At 34.0% G+C, this 23977-nt stretch overlaps 3 protein-coding genes and 6 non-coding genes across 9 annotated transcripts; 8 read left to right on the top strand and 1 right to left on the bottom strand.

The window, feature by feature from the left end:
* The first annotated feature begins 545 nt into the window (after positions 1–545).
* Positions 546–3037, top strand: LOC113496081. Its single transcript, XM_026875180.1, has one exon. The coding sequence runs from the start codon at positions 640–642 to the stop codon at positions 1147–1149; it is 510 nt and encodes a 169-aa protein (XP_026730981.1). The 5' UTR covers positions 546–639; the 3' UTR covers positions 1150–3037.
* A 1443-nt stretch (positions 3038–4480) lies between these two features.
* Trnal-caa lies at positions 4481–4596 on the top strand. Its single transcript has 2 exons — positions 4481–4518; positions 4552–4596. It is a non-coding gene; the product is annotated as a tRNA-Leu (tRNA).
* A 1311-nt stretch (positions 4597–5907) lies between these two features.
* On the top strand, positions 5908–5979 carry Trnae-uuc. The gene has a single exon. It is a non-coding gene; the product is annotated as a tRNA-Glu (tRNA).
* Positions 5980–8235: 2256 nt separating this feature from the next.
* On the top strand, positions 8236–8309 carry Trnan-guu. The gene has a single exon. It is a non-coding gene; the product is annotated as a tRNA-Asn (tRNA).
* Positions 8310–8892: 583 nt separating this feature from the next.
* Positions 8893–8964, top strand: Trnac-gca. Its single transcript has one exon. It is a non-coding gene; the product is annotated as a tRNA-Cys (tRNA).
* Positions 8965–10588: 1624 nt separating this feature from the next.
* Positions 10589–10670, top strand: Trnas-cga. The gene has a single exon. It is a non-coding gene; the product is annotated as a tRNA-Ser (tRNA).
* A 2105-nt stretch (positions 10671–12775) lies between these two features.
* Positions 12776–22374, top strand: LOC113496253 (glucose dehydrogenase [FAD, quinone]-like). The gene is made up of 4 exons (XM_026875431.1): positions 12776–14089; positions 15329–15486; positions 20161–20275; positions 20877–22374. Exons 1-4 carry the CDS (start codon positions 13832–13834, stop codon positions 22197–22199), a joined length of 1854 nt encoding a protein of 617 aa, XP_026731232.1. The 5' UTR covers positions 12776–13831; the 3' UTR covers positions 22200–22374.
* On the bottom strand, positions 13255–13328 carry Trnai-aau. Its single transcript has one exon. It is a non-coding gene; the product is annotated as a tRNA-Ile (tRNA).
* Positions 22367–23907, top strand: LOC113496248 (glucose dehydrogenase [FAD, quinone]-like). The gene has a single exon (XM_026875418.1). The coding sequence runs from the start codon at positions 22381–22383 to the stop codon at positions 23728–23730; it is 1350 nt and encodes a 449-aa protein (XP_026731219.1). The 5' UTR covers positions 22367–22380; the 3' UTR covers positions 23731–23907.
* Positions 23908–23977: the final 70 nt, after the last annotated feature.

Here is a 23977-nt window from a genome sequence, read left to right as displayed (position 1 = left end):
ATGAGCCTTTATAAATATAGCAAGCCAAGATTGCAAAAATCCAATCCATTAAAAACTTAAACTATAAAATACGGAACTCCCATTTTCTGATTGACCCTCAACAACAGCTGAACCGATTTTAATAAATCGCAAGAAATGATAACTGATTATTACCGCAATACATTAGTCGATACGGGCGAATCACGAGCAGCTTTCATACAAAAAGAGGTAGATCCGAGCTACGATACTTCGACTTCGATTCAAGTATAAAATGTGCAACAGTAATTTAAAATCCTGGCAACGCGAAAACAAAGCAAACTTTAACAAGCTTCTAAACTATAGCTACTTAGTTAAGATCTGGTCTCTATAGATGGCGCTAGTATACGAATAACAAAACGCAGGAAGTCTTTACGATTTTACAATTTTTTATCAAGTTACTAATGCAATAATAAGGTAAATTAAGAATGAAAGTTTTGTCGTACATAACTTTTGTGTAACCCCTTTTAGAAATTATTGTTTATAATAACTGTTTAAAAACATATACAATGACAACAAAACGTTCGCATCAGTATATGACAGCTGTAAATTATTTGAGAATTGAAGTGAGGTTATAAATCTCCTACCTTAAATTAAACAAGTTTTAAAGAATAATACGTGGAAATGGACATCGAAACAAAAATCAAAGACGACATGAAGGCTTTGGGCTGTAACAGTGAGCTGAAAATATCGCTCGCGTACTATTTGTACCTACATTTGGTCGATGATAAACTGATGTACGACACCGAATACTGTTATAACAAGGATATAGACACTCTTTACATCGTCGCGCGGCCGAACAGAAATGATAAACTCAATATTTATGTGCCAATTCCTACCTACGACGAAATTAGCATCGATTTTATTAACAAAATACAGGAGAATCTGTGTACGGTAGAGACCGGTCCGACTGTCAACTTGGCTTTTATAGAAGGCGACTTCACAACCGTTATTTACACATTCACGAAAGGTATTGTAAACAGACCTCCGCCCGACAAGGTATCACAACAACGCGCTAAGGAAGGACGACGGAATTTCATAGATAATGAATTAAAGAAAAATAGAACAGGCATTTTAAATGATGCTTTAAATGGCGGCGTTGTCGATGACGACGACTGCCAAGTTCTAGATTGAAAAATAGAAAAAGAATTATTGGGACTCAGATATATGGCCTTACAGGTCTGATATTAATACTTTTTGGTGAATAAGCCATTAACTTGTGCTGACCGAAGCACCAAAAATTATGTTTACATCAGTCATATCATTCAATGGTGTAAATGTTTGTGTGTGTACATTATCAAATGTTTTGATATTTGAAATTAGACGTGCCTAGTGCTAGATAATAAACTATAGTGTGTAGTTACATGTCCAAAAATGTAAATTAAACTAAAATAATCTGCCTATTAAAATGAAATTTTATTCTTATCTTTGAACATTCCAAATAAAATATGAATGGCATTACAAATAATGCATTTAATAAACATTGTAGTCGAAATAAATTATGGAACAGATTACAGTTCTTTTTTTAATTATAATGGCTCTTACAAAGCAATTGATTCCGCAGTCAAAGAAAAAAAAATGAATACCTATACTCATAATATAAGGTAAAATTATGCAGAATTCTATGCTGTAGCTGAGTCATACTGATTATAAAAAATGTATAAAAAAACTGAATGAAATATTTATGTTTTGAAACTGTATGCAAACTACAGTGCCTGCTTTATAAACAAGCCAGGCAGGCTGTGGGAAAGAAACAATCCTTTATCATAATAAAGATAAAAGTATTAAAGCCCCTTTCATGTTTGTGAATAGTATTCTCATCATTGTGTTAATCCTCTGATCTAAGTTAGGTGTACCTAAATTATAGTGTATTTTATATGGTCTACGGACTGTGGTACCTATAAGGATAAGAGGTTTGCTGTAATCTCAGAACTGAATGTAAAAAATTGCTATTCAATTCTTAAAAAAACTTGAATACTGGCAACAAAAATATTGAATGTAGGAGGTAAGAAGTATGTTATACGGTTTAATTAACTGTAAATATGTTTTGTTTATATTAATAATGCTAAAAACTGGAGGGAATTTGATAGGCAGTAGCATTTTGCGTACCATTTCTTGATTTATTTTTATCTATAAATCTAGGCTCCATCCATAGTATTGTATACAAGCCATTTGTGAATATATATTGGAAATAAACATTTTATTTATTGAAAGTACAAAATTGGTAATTTGACTTGCGTGGCCCAAGGAAAATAGCACAATTCATAATATTTACAAGGATTATGATTGTGCATGGGAAATAAATCTTGACATTTATATTATGCAATCCAAGCATACTCTTTGCCAACCACATGATTCTAAATAGTCCATTTCTTTTATTCTGCCACGCACAATCCAAAACTATAATGTAGATGAATGATACAATGTAATATTCAATAGCTTCCTCCTATCTGTGGTTGACAGTTCTCTGATGTGCCATTACAACCCTTGAATAATGCTTCTAGCTTCTCTTCTACGCAACTAGTAGGTATGTGTCGGTATGTTTTCTACTATCGTGCCTCCATTCCATAATACAATATTTATTTTGTGATACACATATGTACTTGTACCCGTCATTTTTAAATGCATTATGAACGACTAAATAATGACACAACATAAAAAGGCAGTGAAGTTTGATCTACTATAAGAATAGCTGGTGTCCGCGACTTCGTCTGCGTAGGATTAGTTATTTTAGAGATGTTAGATTAGAAAATTATTTCAAGTCTCTTATATTAGCGTGGAATAGAACTAGATTATGATAAAATATAAATATTATTATACACCTATGTTTTTTGAAAAATATAGTTAACAGCGTGACAGTGTTAATTGTTACCCTACAGTTTCGGTCTTCGGAACAAAATGAATGTAAGATTCTGACATTCATTTTGAACCCAGTCAAAAACATCATAAATCCAGAAAAAATAATGGTTAAATTGTTTTTTAGAAATACTTAGATACTCAATAAATAGTTTTGAAACGAAAACTGTATTTAATTTACCCTATGCAATTAGAACATTTTTTTCTCTAATTTGTAAAATGTAATAAATAGTTGATCAGATAACGTTTCATATTTTTTTGTTTATTTTGGATTGTGTCCTTTTTGCAACTCTAAGCAATATTTATTGAAAAAAAAAATCAATGCCCTTTGAGAAGTTTACAAATGGGGAATATGCACGTGACTTAAATATGGACAAAATATTTTTTTTTGTAATATTTATTGCTACTGAAAACACAATATACAATTATTTTTAGAATTTATTTTAATTTAATAATGAAATTTAATCATCAAAAAGTGGCTGTTTGGAAATTACCGCGCAAATTTTCGAAACGCAACACTATTGGTGGAATAATCTAAGATTTGTATGGTTTCTTTTTGGAGGAATAATTGTTATTGTATTGTATCCATGGTAATTAAGTCGATATTCACTCACTTTATTTATTTTTTGGTAATTTTGTAAACCAATCACTTTGCTGTTGACATCGAACTCGTGTAATGGTGACGTCACGAGCAAGCGCGCCAAAATGGCCGCGTTTAAATTGATCGCGATTTTAATATTTAATTTTTTGCATAATAGTTTATATTTTGGACGTGATATTTGTATGTTTGGTAATGTAATAACTAGTAGAAACATATAAAAAATAAAAAAAAAATCATGCATATTCCCCATTAGCCCAATCAATTAGCTATTTGAATTACCTACAGTAGGAACGATCATGTCACAACCTATATTTTTTTTAGACGTTAGTCTCGACGGCAACAACAGTTGACACTGATGACAGTTTGATTACTGGCAACATTCCTATTTTCAAATCGTAATTTTTCAGCAAGTACGCCAAGTACGAAATTTTACTTTAGACATGAATTAAGTAAGAATATTACTGTATTGTACATTTATGACTTTCTCAATTGTTTGTGCAGGTTGTAATGTACTTCAATGAAAAGTTGTTTGTTCAAATTTTGGTTTGTTTTCAATGTATTGAATCGCAGAAACTGCAAAACTGTAAGTTTACCTTATAAATTGTGTTCATCATGCATTTTATTGTTTAATATTAACGCTCGATGATTGGAGTAGTGCAGTGTTAGTAGTGGTATCGATTATAAATATTTTTTGTTTTCAAAAAAATATATTCGGAACAGTCAACAAAGCGGTTTTATCACTTGTACCGCCATCTGTCATCGAGTAGTAAAACCAGAACCGCTCAATGCTAGGTGAGTCTAGAACTTAAAGTTGTATTGTAGTGTATATAGGTGGCGACTTCATGAAAGTGTGTGCGTTTATACTCCGTATTTCGTTTTGAAGAACGTTTTAGGCGTATGATAAATTTGTTGTATCATGTAGTATAAGTAAATTGTCTTATCATAAATATTTTTATATATTTTCCGTTACCATGAAGCTACCTGATAATTTTGCCGCTCTCGTCATCTGTCAGGATGGCCGAGCGGTCTAAGGCGCCAGACTCAAGGTTACCTTGCTCACTGAACGTGAGTACGAGTTGTTCTGGTCCTCTCTGAGGGCGTGGGTTCGAATCCCACTTCTGACAAATCTTTTGCATTTTTACATTTCTCTTTACGATGAAATTTAATTCAGCTGAATTTATAATTTTTACTGTCAATGATGACTGTGGCTCGAATTTTAGTTAATGTGATTTGATGTGAGAATTGTTATAGTACTTCAATCAAAATTTGGACGAAATAATAAAGAGGATAAATATAATACAATTAAAGCTAGAAATATGTCAGTAGATGGTAGATAGAGGAACGATATAGTTCGTTGAGTGTCAAAACACTATAATCGCGTTTCTCGCGCCGCCGCGGCCGTCGTCGCCCTGCCGCGTGTTGAGTCGTGTAAATCCACATTATTAACTGAAGTTTTTTTTATTATTACATTTTTTATTATTATTTATGTATAATTAAACTCAACTTTATACCTATAGAAAATAAAAAGGACAAAATCGGGAAAGAAAGAAACATTTATTTGTAGGAAGTGAAACGTTTACTTGAAGAAACGTGCCCGGAAGGTTTGGCAATCCTTTGGGTGATTCTTATGTCAAAGTACTTTTATTTAAAACTAGCTGTCGCCTGCGACTTGTTACGTGGTTAGAAGATATAAGTTATTATTTATACCTGCCCTGTTTTTTCCAAATTTTCCATTGTATCTTCTCTCCTATTAGTCGCAGCGTGATGGTTTATAGCCTAAAACCTTCCTCGATGAATGGCCTATTCAACGCAAAAAGATTTTTTCAATTTGAACCAATAGTTCCTGAGATTAGCGCGTTCAAACAAACAAACAATCAAACAAACTCTTCAGCTTTATATACTAGTATATAATAGTATATAGATTAATGGTAATAAGTCTATAATATTTTTACAATAAATTAAATTAAACTAATATTCACATTTTTAAAACTATATCAATATAAAAAGAAAAATATACATTATATATCAAAAAAGACATCTTCATCCCTGCCAAAGTCGGGAAACGTGCCCAGAATACTGGCTGCATTGCCACGTTGTATGGCAATGATAATTATTTAGGAAAAATATAGACCAGCCTTCTGATCATGGGTAGAGTCGACCAAACGCTTTGCGAGTTCTTTATAAAGAATTCGTGCTCCTGGTCCCCGTGTCCCGAACGTTTCGACCCCAAACGGCTCAAAAATATAATTACCAACAAGGTATTAAAGTCAGTACAAATAAATAAATACTTACATACTACTACGCATTCTTCTTCTTAGTCGTTGCACTCTTGGCAGAGTGGTCGTGGTCGTCATTTCAGCTGTTAATACGCATACAATAAATAGAAATGGTCACCTTACACAATTATGGAGCGGTATTTCAACTTATCTTCTGTCTCCCGTATGGTCTAGTGGCTAGGATACCTGGCTTTCACCCAGGAGGCTCGGGTTCGATTCCCGGTACGGGAAGTTCGCTTGTGCATGTTTTCCAAAACTTATGCTCTTATTTAAGAAGAAATACTTCTTATTTGGTGATAACTCCAATTTTACATTTAAAGTAAGTCATTCATCTAAAACAACCTTCTGGTATCCGGAATATGACTAGCTGTACGATAAGTGTATTTTGGATATAAGTACTGTAACAATTTTATCATTATGTAATACTTTTATCTTCAAATACGAAATGCTTTTAAATAATTTCCCGTTTCAAAATAATTATTGTTAAAAACAAGTTTCGCATAACGCCATCTAGTATCAAACTAAACAAAACCATGTACTATAAATTCTAAGACAAGTATCCAAAATTAAGTTCTATCATTATTATTTATTAATTAAAAAAAAATGACAGATGAAGTAAAATGTGATTTGTCCGAAGAGACTTTAACCCTTGCATGAATAATAATTTAATATCCTTCTTAATGTCAAGTTTTTGATAACATAAATCTTATGTTTGTATAGTCAATTGAATTAATCTTTGCGTGCTTCACCACGCCTTAGTAAAAATACAGTGCCCTGCTGTACTTCTACAGCTTTCATTTAATTGTCTCTGTTACAAAAATACAAAATTTAAAGCCTCTAGCACACTAGCGCCGCGTATACTTGTGATATAATGTTGAACTATCTGTAAAGTATTTAGTTGATTTAGTTCCACTCGCTGACGCACTCGCTCTGGTGGCGCCACTGTAGTTTTATATTTTTGGAATCGCTATACAGACAGTAGTACCACGGTGGTTTAATACCGGTTCGAATATTTGTCGAAGGATTGCTGTAAAATTTAATTCTAAAAAAGTTCTCCGAAAATATCAAACTAATTTGTATTTTGCTGTTGGTTGCTATATTTTAATTTGCATTACTGGAAAAACTGATGCAGAATGAAAATGCCGTACCTGAAGAATACATTTAGAAGGAGAGTGGGAGGGAGAGGATTATTCAATTGTACAGTGATTTTTTGCCTTTCTTACACGTGTTAAATCGAGAAAAAATAGCTATTAAACATAAGCGATAATTGCTTGACAAATCGAATATACAATATACTTAGACATGTGAAAGTATAAGGTTTTGTTCTGGACTCCATGGCCTGTAGAAGTATTGGACTAAATAGTCCTAACATGTACGCATGTTAATGACCACTGCGTGATATGCCGCGGGTACGATCCCCGCATAGGACAAGTATTTTTGTTGTTCATTTATAATTCTTTGAATCCTTTCAAAGTACTATTTATTTATTTATGTACACACAACATACAGAGATAAATATAAAAGTTAGAATACATTAGGCACAAAGGTACTGATTATTTCTTAAGAAATTTCTGCCAGCAGACCTGCGACAGGAGATAAGAAAAAGAAACATAGACACAGTGTGTAAACAAATATAGGACATAAAAATACAACTTTAAAAAAAAATACATACTTAATAAATATATACATATATTTTATAAATAAAGTTACATGGACAAGGACATTAGACTATCTTACAGAGGCAAGATAGTGTTCTTTAACACGATAGTACTGTGCTTTTTGCTATAAACCACCTGCTTTTTTTACATTGCTTAACTCCGCTTTTGATATTATGTGCTTAATTTTTGAATAGGTACTTCCTGATTGCAAGATATTTAATAATGTGAGTAATTGTGGTAGAATATGAAACGTGAAAAAGTATGTACTATCCAATATTTTAAGATGCAAAGTGATACTCCTTAAAAAAATACTTTAGGAAATAATATTTTAATTCTTATTATTGCTTGGTTGCGCTTTGCTTTTATGCTTGTCTTTTATTCGCGGGCGAAGTCGCGGGTGAAAAGCTAGTACTTAGCTTTTCGCCCGCGGCTTCGCCCGCGTCGAGGTCGGTTATATCGCGTTTCCAAGAGAACTCTTCAAGAGTCCGGGATAAAAACTATCCTATTCTTTCTCAAGGTCATTCTATCTCTGTACCAAATTTCATTAAAAAAATCAATTCAGTGGTTTAGACGTGAAAGCGTAACAGACAGACAGAGAGTTACTTTCGCATTTTATAATATTAAGTAGGGATTATGTGTAACCAGTGTAACCATGGGATGATAAACTATATATAGCAAATATTTAAATCATCATTATTTGACACATCTGCCTAAGACATTTACCCTGGTTTTTTATAATAATAGATCAAAATAAATTATTTTTTTAATATACAATTTCTTAAAATATCGTCTTAAAATATATTTACGTATTTGACGCCTGCCACCATCAGCCTCCGTGGCGCAATTGGCTAGCGCGTTCGGCTGTTAACCGAAAGGTTGGTGGTTCGAGCCCACCCGGGGGCGGCTATTTTTGCAAATTTTCTCTTTTACGTTTTGATATATTATTTTCATGCTAATTTTTTTTTTCAAATGGACTTTATCTTCACGTAATCTATGAGGAGTATTTTGGATCCCTGATGGATCCCTGATGGTTTTTTCTTTACAGTACAATTATGCTACCTCGATGCTTATTCTCATAGATATTATGTCCGACAGCTATATCATCAATAAAAAATAGTAAAAAAAAAACCCTGAAAAAATATTTTTGTAAAAAAATATCTTTATAAAGCGTGGTTTTTAGTTTTTTAACATGGTGAAACAGCGCGGAGAATTAAGATAATGGGACAATTTGAAGGTTCCCTAAACTATTATTTATTTTCCATCTTTTAATTAAAAAAAATTGTATTGTCAGCGGTCCTCAAAAAGTCTGAATGAAATCAGACCGTTTGAATGAAATCTGGCTGTTCAAAGTAAGCAAAAATTAAGTCCAAAGGTACCAGTAACGAACAAACATACAGGTGAAATTATTAAAAGCATACTAAAAACAACAGTTGTAAAACATGTTTGTGCTTGCTTTGCCATCTGCTATTTGAAGCTTAATCTACATGGGGATATAGCTCAGTGGTAGAGCATTCGACTGCAGATCGAGAGGTCCCCGGTTCAAACCCGGGTGTCCCCTGACTGACCACTTATAACCTTTTGTTTCTTTATAAATATTTTTTGTTTAACTACTTATTATGTCTAATACTTTTCATGAAACAAATCAAGTAAATTTAGATTTTCGGATAAGCATACATTGAAAGCAACTACTAATACAAATATTGTTTCACGTTCACGTTTCACTTTTGTGTCATTAGAATGTTGGTTGTAATTACCAATTGAACCATGCATTTAGTTGTAATTTTGTGGTTTGTAATTTTGTTCGAATCCTGTCATATTCTAGATTTAGTCAGTACCTTGATTAAAAATCGCTTATTTCACAGTTTTCCAAGTACATATTTTGAACCCCAGTTTGAACACAGTGAATTACATGACATTCCATCTTTACTTTAAATCGAATGCTTATTAAACTAACGCACACTAAAATGGCGTAATAACTTATTAAAATGAACTGTAAGATGCAGTACATTGAGGAGCTGTACAATGTCGTATTAAAAGGGTCATATTATCATCTCCATCGCTTGCAATGTATCGCAACCCGAACGATTATACGTAATACTGTGTGATCATATTTTTATTAGCCATTCTTATATACAATTAAAACCTAGATAATATACATAAAAACCTTTAAAATAAGAACTTAGAAACAAAAACGATACTTAAAATAAAGCGTAAAAAAATGATATAATTGATAATATTGGTCTAAGTACTCACTGCGCATGCGTGGTTGCCTAGCAACGGCCGCTCATATTGTATGTTAGGAATGGCTTACGCGACGCCATCTTGTTATCATGGCGTGTATTATTTAGTCAGTCTGCATAGCAAAAGTTGTGTTTGTTAATATTACCATGTTTAGATGGCATTTTGACAGGACAAGTAATGTGAAAGTTGTTTTTTTTGTCAATGTTAATGTTAGAGTGTAATGAAAGATAAATAGATTAATGGAGATAACAGTTTAAGAGAAAAATAAAAATAAGATGTGTGTTCTATTAAATTTAAGGCTGTTACTGCTTGCTCTCTTATCGGGCTCTCTCCTAAGATATTGCTGTGCACAGGGTCCATACGGTTCTGTATTATTATTTTTTTAAGACCTTCATTAGTTCATATACATTATGGAACGAAATAAATTATTTAGTATATGTATGTAGCTTGTAATTTATTACGTAGTACTTTTTTTTACTTTAACTCACTTCAACTAAATTTCGTATTACGTTCAAAGAGATAACGGATCTAAATTATGCTCCATTTTTATTTTTACTCATTATTAAATTAGAGTTTATTGGAGTACCTATTATTATTATAGAAATGTTTTTAAAGTCAAACCAGCCTTTCAATTAAGCCTTTCAATTTAACAATTTTCAATTTTAAGTCTTTATTATTCTGTTATTGTTGATTGTTGTCGGGTAAAATGCAACCTTTTTACAAACGCACTGTCCGGGTCCGTCCGGTTATATCTTCTAACTCGTGAATTTGAAAATTGACCATTTTTTTTACTTGATAGTTTTTCTTTTGCCTACTTGTACGGAACTCAGGGAAGCGAGTTGTAGTTTGCTGACACACTGTTGTAAATTAAGTATACAATCAGTTTCTTTATAATAAACGACTTAAGAAAATTGTTAGTAAATTCGTCAGGTCACCATGTAGCAGTCGTGGCCGAGTGGTTAAGGCGTCTGACTCGAAATCAGATTCCCTCTGGGAGCGTAGGTTCGAATCCTACCGGCTGCGGATCTTTTTGCTATTTTTCGTATACAAATAAGTTTTTGTAGTCAATTGACTACAAATCTATTCGAAATACAAGTCTCATTATTTTTTTCAATTTCTGTAAGCTTACAGTCTTAAAGCATTAAAGTACCTATCAACACAGGGCAAAGTAGGCCAAACCCAATGTGGTTGTGTTGTTTTATTGTAGAGCTCCTATGGCCAACTCCAACTTCTAAATCCAGTGAAAAAGTTGCTAGGATTTAAATTACAAGTTTTGATTAAAAACTAAGGGACAGGTGAAACTAAAATAAAAATATTTTATCTCTAGTCCTCAAATCCCTGCTAACCGTTTAACAGTACTATGTTCACTAAATTTTTTATTGTTAATTAAATTAATTTGAAATCGGTTCAATTATAGTTTTTGTATTAATATGTTGCGTGCAAGTACTTTATTACAACTGCGTATTAACTAATTTTGATTGACTGACATGTCATTAAACTACAACTTGGTTGCTCTTGTTTATTATGTAATTAAATAATTATTTGCTAAATTGCGTGCGATTTCGTTTTAGCATGATACCAAAGTTTGGCTCACATTCAAGGTGACGCAGAGGGCACCACTACTTAAATAGTTTATCCTTATGTCGCTAGATGTCGCTTTATTCAATATTCTTATGTTTGGAAAACTGAGCTACTACAAACATTCCGGTATAAATAAAAGTATTTTTATAATCTTTTAGTTTCTTTAAACACGCCGATTCGTTCATAAATAGCAATTGAGCAAAGACTTCCAAAAAATCCTTCCACAAGTTTCTTTACAGCGCCACCTAGCGCTACTCCTAGTAAGCATTATATTTATCCCTCTAACACTTCCTGAGACGGTACTACTGGATATCATTGCCTTCACACACATTCTATTCTTAATTTTGTTTTTATTTTATTCAGCAATACTTAGTAGATCAATTACAAATACATTGTAAACTATAATTAATACTGCAATTAATTAACTAGCCTCATATATCTTCGACTAAAAATAATTAAACTCTGTGAAGTTACGATTAATTTATCACTAGAATATAAACGTAAGTCTACTAATCCAAATAAAACGAGTTATCCGTCGTCATTAGCTGTTATCTATTGAATATTGGTTATTTTTACGAACTTTATGTCTTTTACTTGGTTTGTAGGGTGGTACTTTCAGGTGTCTTGCAATTAATGTATGAATATAAACACCTTAATTAATGTTATGTCAATCCATTTTATCCATAACAAGCTGTTGCCCCCGACTTCGTCCGCGTGGTTAGAAGATATAAGTCAGGAATTTTTGAACGGAAGCCCACGAAAATGAATATTTTTCCCCGTTTTTGCCACACGAAGTGATCAAGTGACTGAAAATAGATACAAATAGTATTCAGATTTGTGGTATACCTACTTAAAAATGAGGGTATTATTATTTTAAATACTTGATACATTAAAATAATGCCCTGTTCTAGGTACTAGACGTACTATAAGTAGTACCTAGAACAATAGTGAATATTTTCAACTGACAGTAAAGAGGAGGAGGTTCTCAATTCGTTTGTTACCTCATAACTTTGGCCAGGGTGGACTGATTTTGATGATTTCTTTTTCATTATCGTATTTAATTTCATCATTTTTGGCTCAGTAGTTTTTTATTTAAAGTCGGTTGTATGTTTTTGTGGTTACAACAATATTATTAAGTGTAAAAAATATTTATTACATATAATATTCACTCACTCTCCCATTTATTATCGCATGCTTTGTACCCCTTACGTGCTTTACCGACAAAGTTTCTAACTTATTCTAACAATCATGTATCAAAATTGATTCAGGCATTTAACAGTCAAGATGTCGTAAATAAACTTACATTATACTCACATAATAAACCCCTTTATAAAACATTGCTTGTTTAGCGAACCCTATCCTTAAATTATGTTAATTATGTTAATTATTACGTTTAATCCTCAAGGCTGATAAGACTAATTAATTTTACAATGCATCGGTTAAGTTTTACCACAATGCGATCGGTATTGTTCAATGTAGCCGTGTGTTGTTAATAAGGTCTATTATTCAATGATTTATTAGTAAGGCTAATTAACGGTAAGTTTTTTTGTATGAATTTTAAGATTTGATGATGTTGAATAACTTGTTAAAATTATTAGTCTTCCTATTCTTAAATTAAACGTAGATAAAAAATATATATTGTTGAAACAATAACGTTATCTTAACAAAGTTATGTTTAAAATCAATTGTGATAGAAATTTAACAAAATTTGAAAACTTTTTTTCATCATGTTGGTATTGTTTTTCGTCCGCTTTGTCATTGTAGCTGTTTTTAATAAAACTTACTATAAGTGTTAAAATTAAATTTTTCAACAAGGCCTCTGCTTGTTGCACTCCCATAAAACTTTTATTGCGTTAGTTTCTTACTTATTTTACAAAAAGAGCCATTTCATTGAGTGAGTTCTTTCATTGATTTTTAATGAAAAGAACGAACTGAAATTGTTTTCTAATAAACATTTCTATCTATTAACTCCTTCACATCCAAAACATGTTGTTTGAAGTATAAAAAAAAACTCAAAAAGATATTGTGGCCCATGAGGGGATCGAACCCGCGACCTTCGCGTTATTAGCACGACGCTCTAACCAACTGAGCTAATGGGCCGCTGGTAGCAATGTTGAAATAATGAAACAGTTCTTTGCCAATTGTGTTATGCAATTCGTATCATATTATCACATGAGCATCATCATTCAACATTACTATGACTCATTCAAGACATGTAGTCTTTGTAGTATGCTGGTGCCAGACAGACGAGTATCGTTCCATCTCTCTCTAGCTTCAAGATTTTTTCATATATCGCTGTCCCATTCTATCTCCCTACAATAGTGTGGTATATTTTTTCCTAAGACTAAGAGTTGTACTTTTCTTTACCGTCTTGACTTGTTTGCTTTTTAGAGATTTCTTGGTCCTATGGAAAATTAATAATTTATTTCTTTATTTCGAATTAGTTTAGAGAAAACTTTATCTAAAGTGTATTAGGGTAGGTATATTTCGTAGGCAATCCGCCTGATTCTATAAAAATCAGGTGACCTATCTTTTTTATAATTACATTAATTACTATAATTAGTCTAACAACGTAATAAATATGTAACAATTTCAGCCTCAAAATGCTTTGGCAACCGATCAACCTAACAGAGGTCTGTCCGGCCCACACTCAGCTAACAGCCTGCTCTAACTTTGGCTACATCTACCTAGCTCTTCTAGCCCACTTATACGGGGACTCAGAAGATAGAAGAATACAAGAGAAGTTACATATAAGAGAAGAAGAGACATTCGGCAAAGAAGAATATGATTTCATAGTTGTAGGAGCCGGTGCCGCTGGATGTGTGGTTGCTAATCGGCTGTCGGCGAATAAGCATTGGAAAGTAAGTTACTTCATGTTATAAGATTAAAAAATATTTAAACCGCTTCAGTAGAAACCATCATACCCCAAAACTTTGAAATAGTTCTACCTTTAATACAAAACAAACCGAATTTAAATCGCTCAATCCGTTCAAGAGCTACGATACCACAGACAATTAACGCAGGACATATTATAGCGCACAATCGTGTGCGCATGCTCTCGTACTCCGATGAACCTAAATTTCGATACGATCGAAAAGAGGTCAGGCACATGACCCACATTTTTAAGTATCTTCCGAAACACGGAAGCGGTTTCAAAAAAGCACACAATATTCCTTAAGTCAATGCCCCGGTATCGAAACCATGACCTTAGGCTTGCAAATACGTGTGCTAAAATATTTACAACCTTGCTTCTCTAGTCTTTCTAGTCTCTTAAAACCTTAGATAGCTTAAACCAGAAAAGTTTAGGTAGGATCTTAAGCATGATAGTGATTGTGATCTAACGTGATAATGTAATATATAAATATGTAATTAAAGACATAATATCCATGCGTGATGTATACTATCACTTATTGTAAATCTATAATAATAAAATCCAGATTGCGGATTGCTTTAACGGAATGTAATATGAGTTTTTAAAGATAATACTATCAAAATGTCTGGAAGTGCTATCGTTATGGCATGATCTGTAATCATATCTAAGTTGCATAACAGTACAAGCGTATACGGTTAATAATTATTATGTCACATGATTAGCTAAATGACATAACTTTGTACGTTAGACAATGCATGAGGCCGATACTTACGTAGTAACTGTGTAGTAATTATGCTGATACCAGGTGATTACAGTTTAATACAAATCCAATGAGGTTCTTTCACATGTCGATGGAGATTAAAATCTTAATGTATTACAAAGAAAGAGGTTCACGAAGGGTCATATTCAAGAACGACACTCAATAAAATGGTCCCTTTAAGTATTGTTCTAACTATTTCATATTCAAATGGATTGTAGAGACGTATAGACTTTTTAAACGACTTCCACACTTAATAATTTAATCCTTATATTGCGGGGAATTTTGCAAACATGCCCAAAGACAGACACTTGTCTTATCCCATAAACGAACCCGAGAAATGCCTCGCATTTTGGATCTTTCTTACAACTGTTAGTCTAACAACTGGTTCTCAGGGTCCATTAATATACCATCTTCTAAAATAGGTCCAGTAATACTACGACGTAATAAATTCTAACTACCATCTTTTAGGTGCTACTTCTAGAAGCAGGTGCAGAGCAACCAGACGTGACCCTTGTACCAGGACTTTCGACCTCTCTGATCGGGTCCAGCATCGACTGGTCTTACCAGACGGAACCTAATGGGAAGAGCTGTCTGGCAAGAAAAGATCAAAGATGTGGGTGGCCGAGGTAAGGAAACACTTCAGGTATAATTAAGGAAATACCAAATTTTGGCATTCATTGAAATAAGCTTAACATCAGGTAAAACGGTAATAGCGGCTACTGAAATATATCATCTGTGGTATGATCTCAAATTTCAACTGTCAATCTATTAAGGTTCATGAGGTACAGAGTGTTGAACGACGGACGAAATCGGTGCTTTAGTAATAGGGTTCCGTTTTCACCTTTTAGGTACAAAATCCTACAAGTAAATAGTTTTTATACCACATTGTAGACTTAAGCCATTATAATACTCGGTGAACCATAAACAAACAATTTTCCATTCAATTTGTTTCGTCTGCAATGAGCATTAGAAGTCGTAAATAATGATTAAAGTATTATCTCATCTTCACCGGATGTTATGTTGAACTAACTACAATAAAGAGGCATGATGCATTCATTACATAACTACTTAAATTGCCTAATTACGTGTTGAAGTAATAACTGAAAAAGAAATATGCTCGTAACATTTGGAAATATCGTTTTTGTGTTAGTTTTTCGAATTTAGGAGATCGAATTAATTAGGGAAACTTTGTTTTGAAATACGTGGTAGGTTTTTGTGTGAAGGACTGGTTTAATGGTTATTTTTATTTATGAAATCCCTCTCTTTATTTAATCCTAGTCTCGCGAGGGTTTTTACTAACAAGGCTCATTCACAAGGCTCGGAACAACCATTCGTGGATCTCAACAATTGTCTTTTGATTGACTTTTTAATTATACAGTCGTCTATACGGGTACTTCCCCAACGTATGCTTGGTCAAAATTTCTAAATATGAAAGCTTCCATCGCCGTTTTGTCGGAATATTACCTACCTACCTAACATTTTTCAGACACATAATCATAACCATTGCCTTGAAATTTGACGTCTAACGCTACAAGAAAGACCAATTATAACGAATTTGTTATAACTTATTTACCATTTTCAAATAATAAACTTGATTCATTTGTTTCCTGGTTTTAATACAAACGTGTATTATATTATTATTTACGCCTGATATGACTTGTTAGCCAATGCATGTTAGTTTGCGAGAACTCAGACGAATAACTGGGGTTCTACTGACATCTCTGAAAGTCAGCTGTTGCAGTGGTATAAGCGAGATGCCACTCTTCATGTAGTGCGCTGTCTCGTTTCCACATTGCTACAGTACTTACTTTAAGATGTGGATGTAGATCACGAGGTTTCGATGCAATGAATGAAATAGGTTGTATTTTATATTTATCATAGAGGTGTCAAGTTACATATATGCTATATATAACTGGTTTCACTGAAATACTGCTTTTGGAGACGTAAATGTTTACTTACCTACTTTTTTTATATATGTTTTTGCAATTATTTATTTGCTGTCGCAATACTTACTTTACTGCATAATATTTTTCGTTTCTTTAAACGGACTTTCAACTGATCTTTAATTAATTAGAATAAAGCAGTTTTATAAAATTTCAGCCATATTAAACTCTGATCTTTAGCATGACCGAAAAGCTCTAAAAACTGTCAAAACTCATCATCACCTTAATCCACTCCCTGCACAATATCAAAAACATCTGAAAACAAATGAGCAACAAACCAAAAAAATAAATTTCGCCGTAACAAATATCATTACGAAATTTCAGACATTATTTCTAACCTGTCAATCATTTAAGGACTCATTTCCACATATTATCAATATAATAGCCAGGGTCCTACCAACTCGTAAAGGAGGAAAACAGTCGTGGCGGGAGTGAGACAGCGCATTACAAATTGTAGAGCGTCGTCCCTTTTCCACAAAAGCGATAATATTAGGCCTCTTGATCCTAAAACAAGTCACTGTCTATGTAACAAATGATACATTATTATCTGTTACGTCACTAAAAACCAAGATTAGTATTGTTATCGATTAACACAAGATCGATGCGTGAACTTCACTATTTACACAATATAATTTAGATATCTTAATATTCGTGGATAATGGCTGACCTTATGAACGATAATGATATCGGGAACTGTTCTAGTAGAAATATTAGCAATACTACGGGGCAATATTTTAAGTATCTTCCTTTGAATATGTAAGATGAATATAAAACCAAGTCTTATTTTAGCAGCCAGAAATTTCAACTATCGAAATCGGTTCAACAATTTGCGAGCTCGGTCCCAACAGACAGATGAGCCAACAGGACAGTAACTTCTCAGGATTCTTTCCCTTACATTAAATTTTTCTAGATATTTTCAAAATCCAAATATAAATTTAGTAATAAACACCAGACGACCTCGTCGCACCTCGTTATCATTTTAATCTCTTGATAAAAACATGAAAATCATTGCCTTATCAGTAATATTTTTAACAATTTATCAGTAATTTCTGGCCCATTTAATGCCTTTGCAAATGCAAATGCCTTTATCAGTGCTCAAACAGAGTATCTAGTATTCAAGATTATTACGTACCATTTAAAAGGTGATTAGTTTTTCTGTTACTGGGATGGATTTTCGGCAAATTCTATGCTTTAGCAAGCCCTTTAACAGTTTTTACAAAATAGACTGCACGGATAGCCGATTTGTTAACCACGTATCACTTTCTTTCTCATGACAAATCTTTCACAAAATAACAATGTAAGAATGTTTTCTATATTGTGAACATGCTGAATACCAAGATATTTTTTTCTTTGCTTTTGATTATGTTTTACTATGTTAAAAATTTCACCAATTCTATCTATTTTAATAATCTACATATCAAGTAGAAGTCCTTAAAACTTCAGTTTACGACTTATATGTATTATCTATTACCAGGGTACAGACTAACGATCATCCATTTTTATCTAGCTAGTACGACAAGTATTTCGTTACTTCGTTATACAAACACGGCTCGCTCGTGCCCGTTATCAGTAACGCATGTTATCACACGTTCGCGTTTATCTTATCTTCTACGAGTTACTGTACTTAATCGGAATGCATTTGTTAAGTATAATTATCTTAACAGGCAAATTGAGGTTTAATTTGTCTAGTTGGTTAGTGGTTGGATATTTTGTTAATATCATTTACAATGAATTTATACAGACCACGGTAATATATCGAGTAATATTTGGAAATGAATAATGTATGATAAATGATGTCGCTTTTACATGTCATTATATAAGCTAGATTGAGTCGCTCTTTTCGAATTGGCTACCCTGAAAAGAAAAAACGAAAAAAAAAGTTCAGAAAATCCTTTCAAGTCCAGACAAAATTGTGTTTTTTTTTTGTAAACAAGAGACCAATACCAAATAATTTAAAAAGCAGCTTCACTTTATGCAAGTAACAACTTCCTTCAAAGCAGCAATCTATTCGAAAATCTTCAAACCATGATTTACATTAAGAGTGTCTAACTGGCTAAAAAAAAATTTACTCATTCAATGATATGTATTAGTCTTTCAACAAATTACTGCCTTAATACACTTTTGACGACCTCCGTGGTCGAGTGGCGTACGCACCGGTTTCAAGGTGTCGCTGACTCTGAGGTCCCGGGTTCGATCCCCGGTCGGGTCAATGTAAAAATTCTTATTTCTACATTGTCTCGGGTCTGGGTGTTTGTGGTACCTTCGTTGTATCTGAATTCCATAATACAAGTGCTTTAGCAACTTACTTTGGGTTCAGAACAATGTATGTGATGTTGTCCGCATTTATTTATTTATTATTTATTTATTTAATAGGCAAACTACAGTACCTAGAACTTTTTAAAGGGAAATTCTACCACAATTCAAACACATAATAATGTATCGCAACTTTGCAGTTACATATCTACGTCACTCAGGCAACAATTTTGTTGTTAAAGCGAAAATCTTATCATGGCGCTCATCAAGAGATTGTTCGATAAGCGATGTCAATCAACAAATGAGATATTTATATTAAATCTGTTACGCTTGTCGCTACTGATAAGCGACTGAAAAATTTCGCAATATTTCGCCACTTAATACGTTATCAGTTATTTTCCACAGATTATTATATTTTTGAACGCATACCAGTCGAGTAAGGTACCTTAGGATATCAGACAAACCTCTTTTATGACCCACTTTTTAGTTTAAAATATCTTTTGTCGTAAGAGTTAAGCGTAGAAATAAAGGTATGAAAGAAAACGTCTGTCCACAAAAATAATAATAATGTAACTCTGAGCCTTGACTTTTTTTATCTGAAATGCGAATTTTCTGTGTAAATCCTTAGTTTTTAATTAAAATCATTGCTCGCTTCAGTCTAAGTGGCGTGACTTATCGCATCGGAATAAAATATCCATGCACTAAAGCAATTTTTATCTGTATTGAAGCAAAAGTAGAGGTCATAATGCAGTGAGATAGCTACATGGTGATTATAATACCTAATAATAATTGTATAAGGGATTAGTTGTTTAAACAAACAGATTATTTAAAATGTAACGTACGTAGTCTACCCTGACAGACCAAAATACTTATTGCAAATAGCGTACTTACCGGACAGTGTCAGTACATTGAAACGAAGTTTTAATTAAACGCTTTTCAAAACGATTTTATGCACTCAGAAGTCGTAAAATAAAATACTCACATTCATAACTGAACTTTCAACAGTCACACTTGTTTAACAGTCGTGTAAACCTAAGAAATCTCTTAGAAGGAAATCAACTCATCGGCTTTTGACCATTGACCAACATTTTCTAATGATTCCAGAGGCAAGGTCATGGGAGGCAGTAGTTCTATAAACTCGTTGGTGTATGTCCGCGGTAATAAACTGGACTACGATGGATGGGCAGCCTTGGGCAACGAAGGATGGAGTTACGATGAAGTGAGCTGAATCTCGTATGGAATGCACAGAGCAGTGTGAAAGCAAATGATTTTGGGCACAGGTGGTTTGGTGGCGGTGAGGTATTCACGTTTCTGCTAATTGAATCACTCCAATGTACTGAACTGAACTGACCATCAAAGTCACGTCACAGATTACTAAATAGTTACTACGTAAGTCACGTCACTTGTAAAAGAATTTCATTCCGAAATATTTGGAGCTTTCTATTCTAATTCGATGTTACATTATCTAGGCTTTTAGTGCATTTGTGATTAATCAATAATTAAGGTAAGTACTTATTTAAACATCACATAAATTTGGTTTTGGTACGAGATTTTCGGTTCTGAAAAGGCTATTCAATTACGTTTAGTATTTAATGTATCAGTTGCATTTTGACAAAGCGTTATTAATATTTGTATACTTTGATAAGCTTTTCCGATATAGAATGTAAATGGTAGCATTTAAAAGACAAAACTTACTCATCTTTATCTTTTATGTTCTTCACCTCACAACTTGCATATATCCAGCACCAAAGCTTGCTTACAGCACCTTGTAGATAGATAAGCGCGACCCTCAACCCCACACTGCATGAATTTCTACACAGGTACTGCCGTACTTCAAAAAATCTGAAAACAATCTCGATTTAGAAGGCTTAAGCTGTTATCACGGTGTTGGTGGTGAACAACCAGTTTCGAGATACTTATACATAGACAGACCGAACATTATGATGACACAAGCGTTTAATCAAGGAGGGCTCCCAATACGAGACTACAATGGACCTTTCCAAGTAGGAGCTATGCCCGCACAAGCTATCACCAGAGATGGCATCAGGGTCTCCACGAATAAAGCTTTCATACAACCGATCAGATACAAAAGAAGGAACTTAAAAGTCAAAATAAAGGCAGAAGTATTTGAAATACTTTTAAGTGATAATAAGGTCGCTTATGGTGTAAAGTATATGAAAAATGGAAAGGTCCATACAGCATATGCAAAGAAGGAAGTTATTGTTAGCGCTGGTACTATAAATTCTCCGAAATTATTAATGTTATCTGGTATAGGCCCTAAAGAACATTTGTCCGATTTGAATATAACAGTAAAACAAGATTTGCCTGTAGGAGAAAATTTACATGACCATGTGACTTTCAATGGACTAATAGTTGCTCTTCCAAATGAAACAGCAACTCTCATAGCACAGGACCAAATATTGAATGAAATCAAGTGCTACAAAGATATGAAAGTGAAACGTGGCCCTATGTCAGCTGATGGGCCGGCGAACAACATAGCATTCATAAAAACAGAACCTGACCTTCTAGCTCCCGACATACAGTTTCATATCGGTCACCTTCACCGAGGTGACTACGTTCGGGAACCAGAGATAGCTGATGAGATATCAATATTTCCCACACCTTTCTATGACGCGTTGCTTGTAAGGGCTATGAATGTGGTACCAAAGAGTCGAGGTAAGGTCTTACTTAACCCGGCTAACCCTTATGGAAAGCCACTACTATATGCTAATTATTTAGACGATCCCACTGATGCTATCCCTATCCTAAAGGCTGTTAAATTTGCAGTTAGTTTAGAGAACACGACAGCATTCATAACGAATGGGGCACGCTATGATAGAACACCACTTACAGCCTGTAAGTATTATGAATGGGGGACCGATGAATACTTCCTATGTTTAATTAGGTCGTATACGTCGGCCACCCATCATCAAGCAGGTACGTGTAAAATGGGACCCAGTTGGGACCCAAAAGCTGTAGTAGATCCAAAATTACGAGTGTACGGTGTACCAGGTTTGAGAGTTATAGATGCATCGATAATGCCATTTGCTGTTCGCGGAAACACAAACGCGCCTTCTATCATGATTGGTGAGAAAGGAGTCGCAATGGTGTTGGAGTATTGGTTGAATAAGTCGCATGGCTAAAGGTTTGCACCTTACTCTTACAACCTACATATCGTTACGTACAAGAAAAGCCTCATATACTACATTCAATATAGCACTTATAGAATACGCATGTCTGGACAAGGTAAAGCTAATTTACTTTTATTACTGCATGCTAAAACTGCTCTAAAATATTTTTATTTTATAAACTGCTATCAAAACAATGTTAAGAAATATGGTTAAAATTCAGGTATTGCCGTACTTCAAAAAATTTGAGAAAAATCTTAACGTGGAAGGTCTAAATCGTAAATACCACGGTGTCGACGGCGAACAGTCAGTTGCCAGATATCCGTACTTCGATCGACCCTCAATAATGATCACGAATGCGTATGTTGAATCGGGTATTCCCTTAGGAGATTTCAACGGACGCTATCAATTGAAAACAATGCAGGCCCAAGCGTTTGTCCAAGATGGGGAAAGAGTATCCGCCAATAACGCCTTCATCCAACCCATCAGGTATAAAAGGAAAAACTTAACAGTCAGGATCAATTCCGAAGTGATCAAAGTACTTATTAACAAAGATAAGGTTGCTTATGGCGTGAAATACGTTAAGGATGGAATTGTACACACAGCGTATGCTAAGAAAGAGGTGATAGTTAGCGGCGGTAGCATTAATTCTCCGAAATTGCTAATGTTGTCCGGTATAGGTCCTAAAGAACACCTATCAAAGTTGCATATTCGCGTAAAATCAAACTTAGCTGTGGGTGAGAATCTTCAAGATCACGCTACTTTTAGCGGTATTGTAATTGCTCTCCCTAACAGAACTTCTACTCTCATTAGTAATGAAGAAATAATGAAAGAAGTATATGAATATAAACATATGAAAATTAAAAATGGACCTCTTGCTTCTAATGGACCGACGAATTCTGCTGCGTTTATCAAAACTGATCCTAATCTGCCGGCACCTGACGTACAGATACAAGTACGACCTGCAAATTTAAAGGATGCCCTACGCGAAACAGTCCCTAATGATGAGATCAAAATTTTCCCCACAGCCTTCTATGATGCTATGCTACCATTAATTATAGGATTGGTGCCGAAAAGTAGAGGGAAATTGTTGCTGAACCCAGCTAACCCGCATGGCAAACCAATTATTCACGCCAACTATTTCGAAGATCCCAGAGACCTTATACCACTTGTGAGAGGGGCAAAATACATTTTATCTTTGGAGAATACTGAAGCGTTCAGATCTAATGGGGCTACCTTTGTCAGGACTCCTATGAAGGCTTGTAGAGACTACGAGTGGGGCACTGACGAATACCTCGTTTGCTTGGCTCGATCCTACACATTAACCACTTACCACTACGTAGGCACTTGCAAAATGGGACCGCACACCGATAGAAAAGCTGTCGTCGATAATAAATTGAGAGTTTACGGTATTTCTAATTTGAGAGTAATCGATTCGTCGATAATGCCAGTAGTGGTTCGCGGTAATACGAATGCCCCCTCCAATATGATTGGCGAGAGAGGCGTGGCTTTCGTTATCGACCACTGGTCGAACAAATATCATTAATTGCCGGTCTCATTATTGTATATCTGGTGTTTTATCTATTGCATAACAGATTTCATAACTTGTATCATTAGCTAGACAAGACCTAGTTTATAAGTATGATTCAGTTGTATTTGGATAATCTTTCTGCTTATGTATGTTATGCGGTATTGATTACGAAATAATATTTCTCAAAAACGATTTCGTGTTTTATTGTTTTATTTATTTGGTGTAGTTTTGTAGGGCAAGGTGTGGAAAATGATAATACAAA

The sequence above is a fragment of the Trichoplusia ni genome, chromosome 7 (genome assembly GCF_003590095.1).
Source record: "Trichoplusia ni isolate ovarian cell line Hi5 chromosome 7, tn1, whole genome shotgun sequence".
Taxonomy (NCBI): Eukaryota; Metazoa; Arthropoda; class Insecta; order Lepidoptera; family Noctuidae; genus Trichoplusia; species Trichoplusia ni.
The sequence above is the reverse complement of the archived record's forward strand: the minus strand, read 5'-3'. Positions and strand labels throughout refer to the sequence as shown.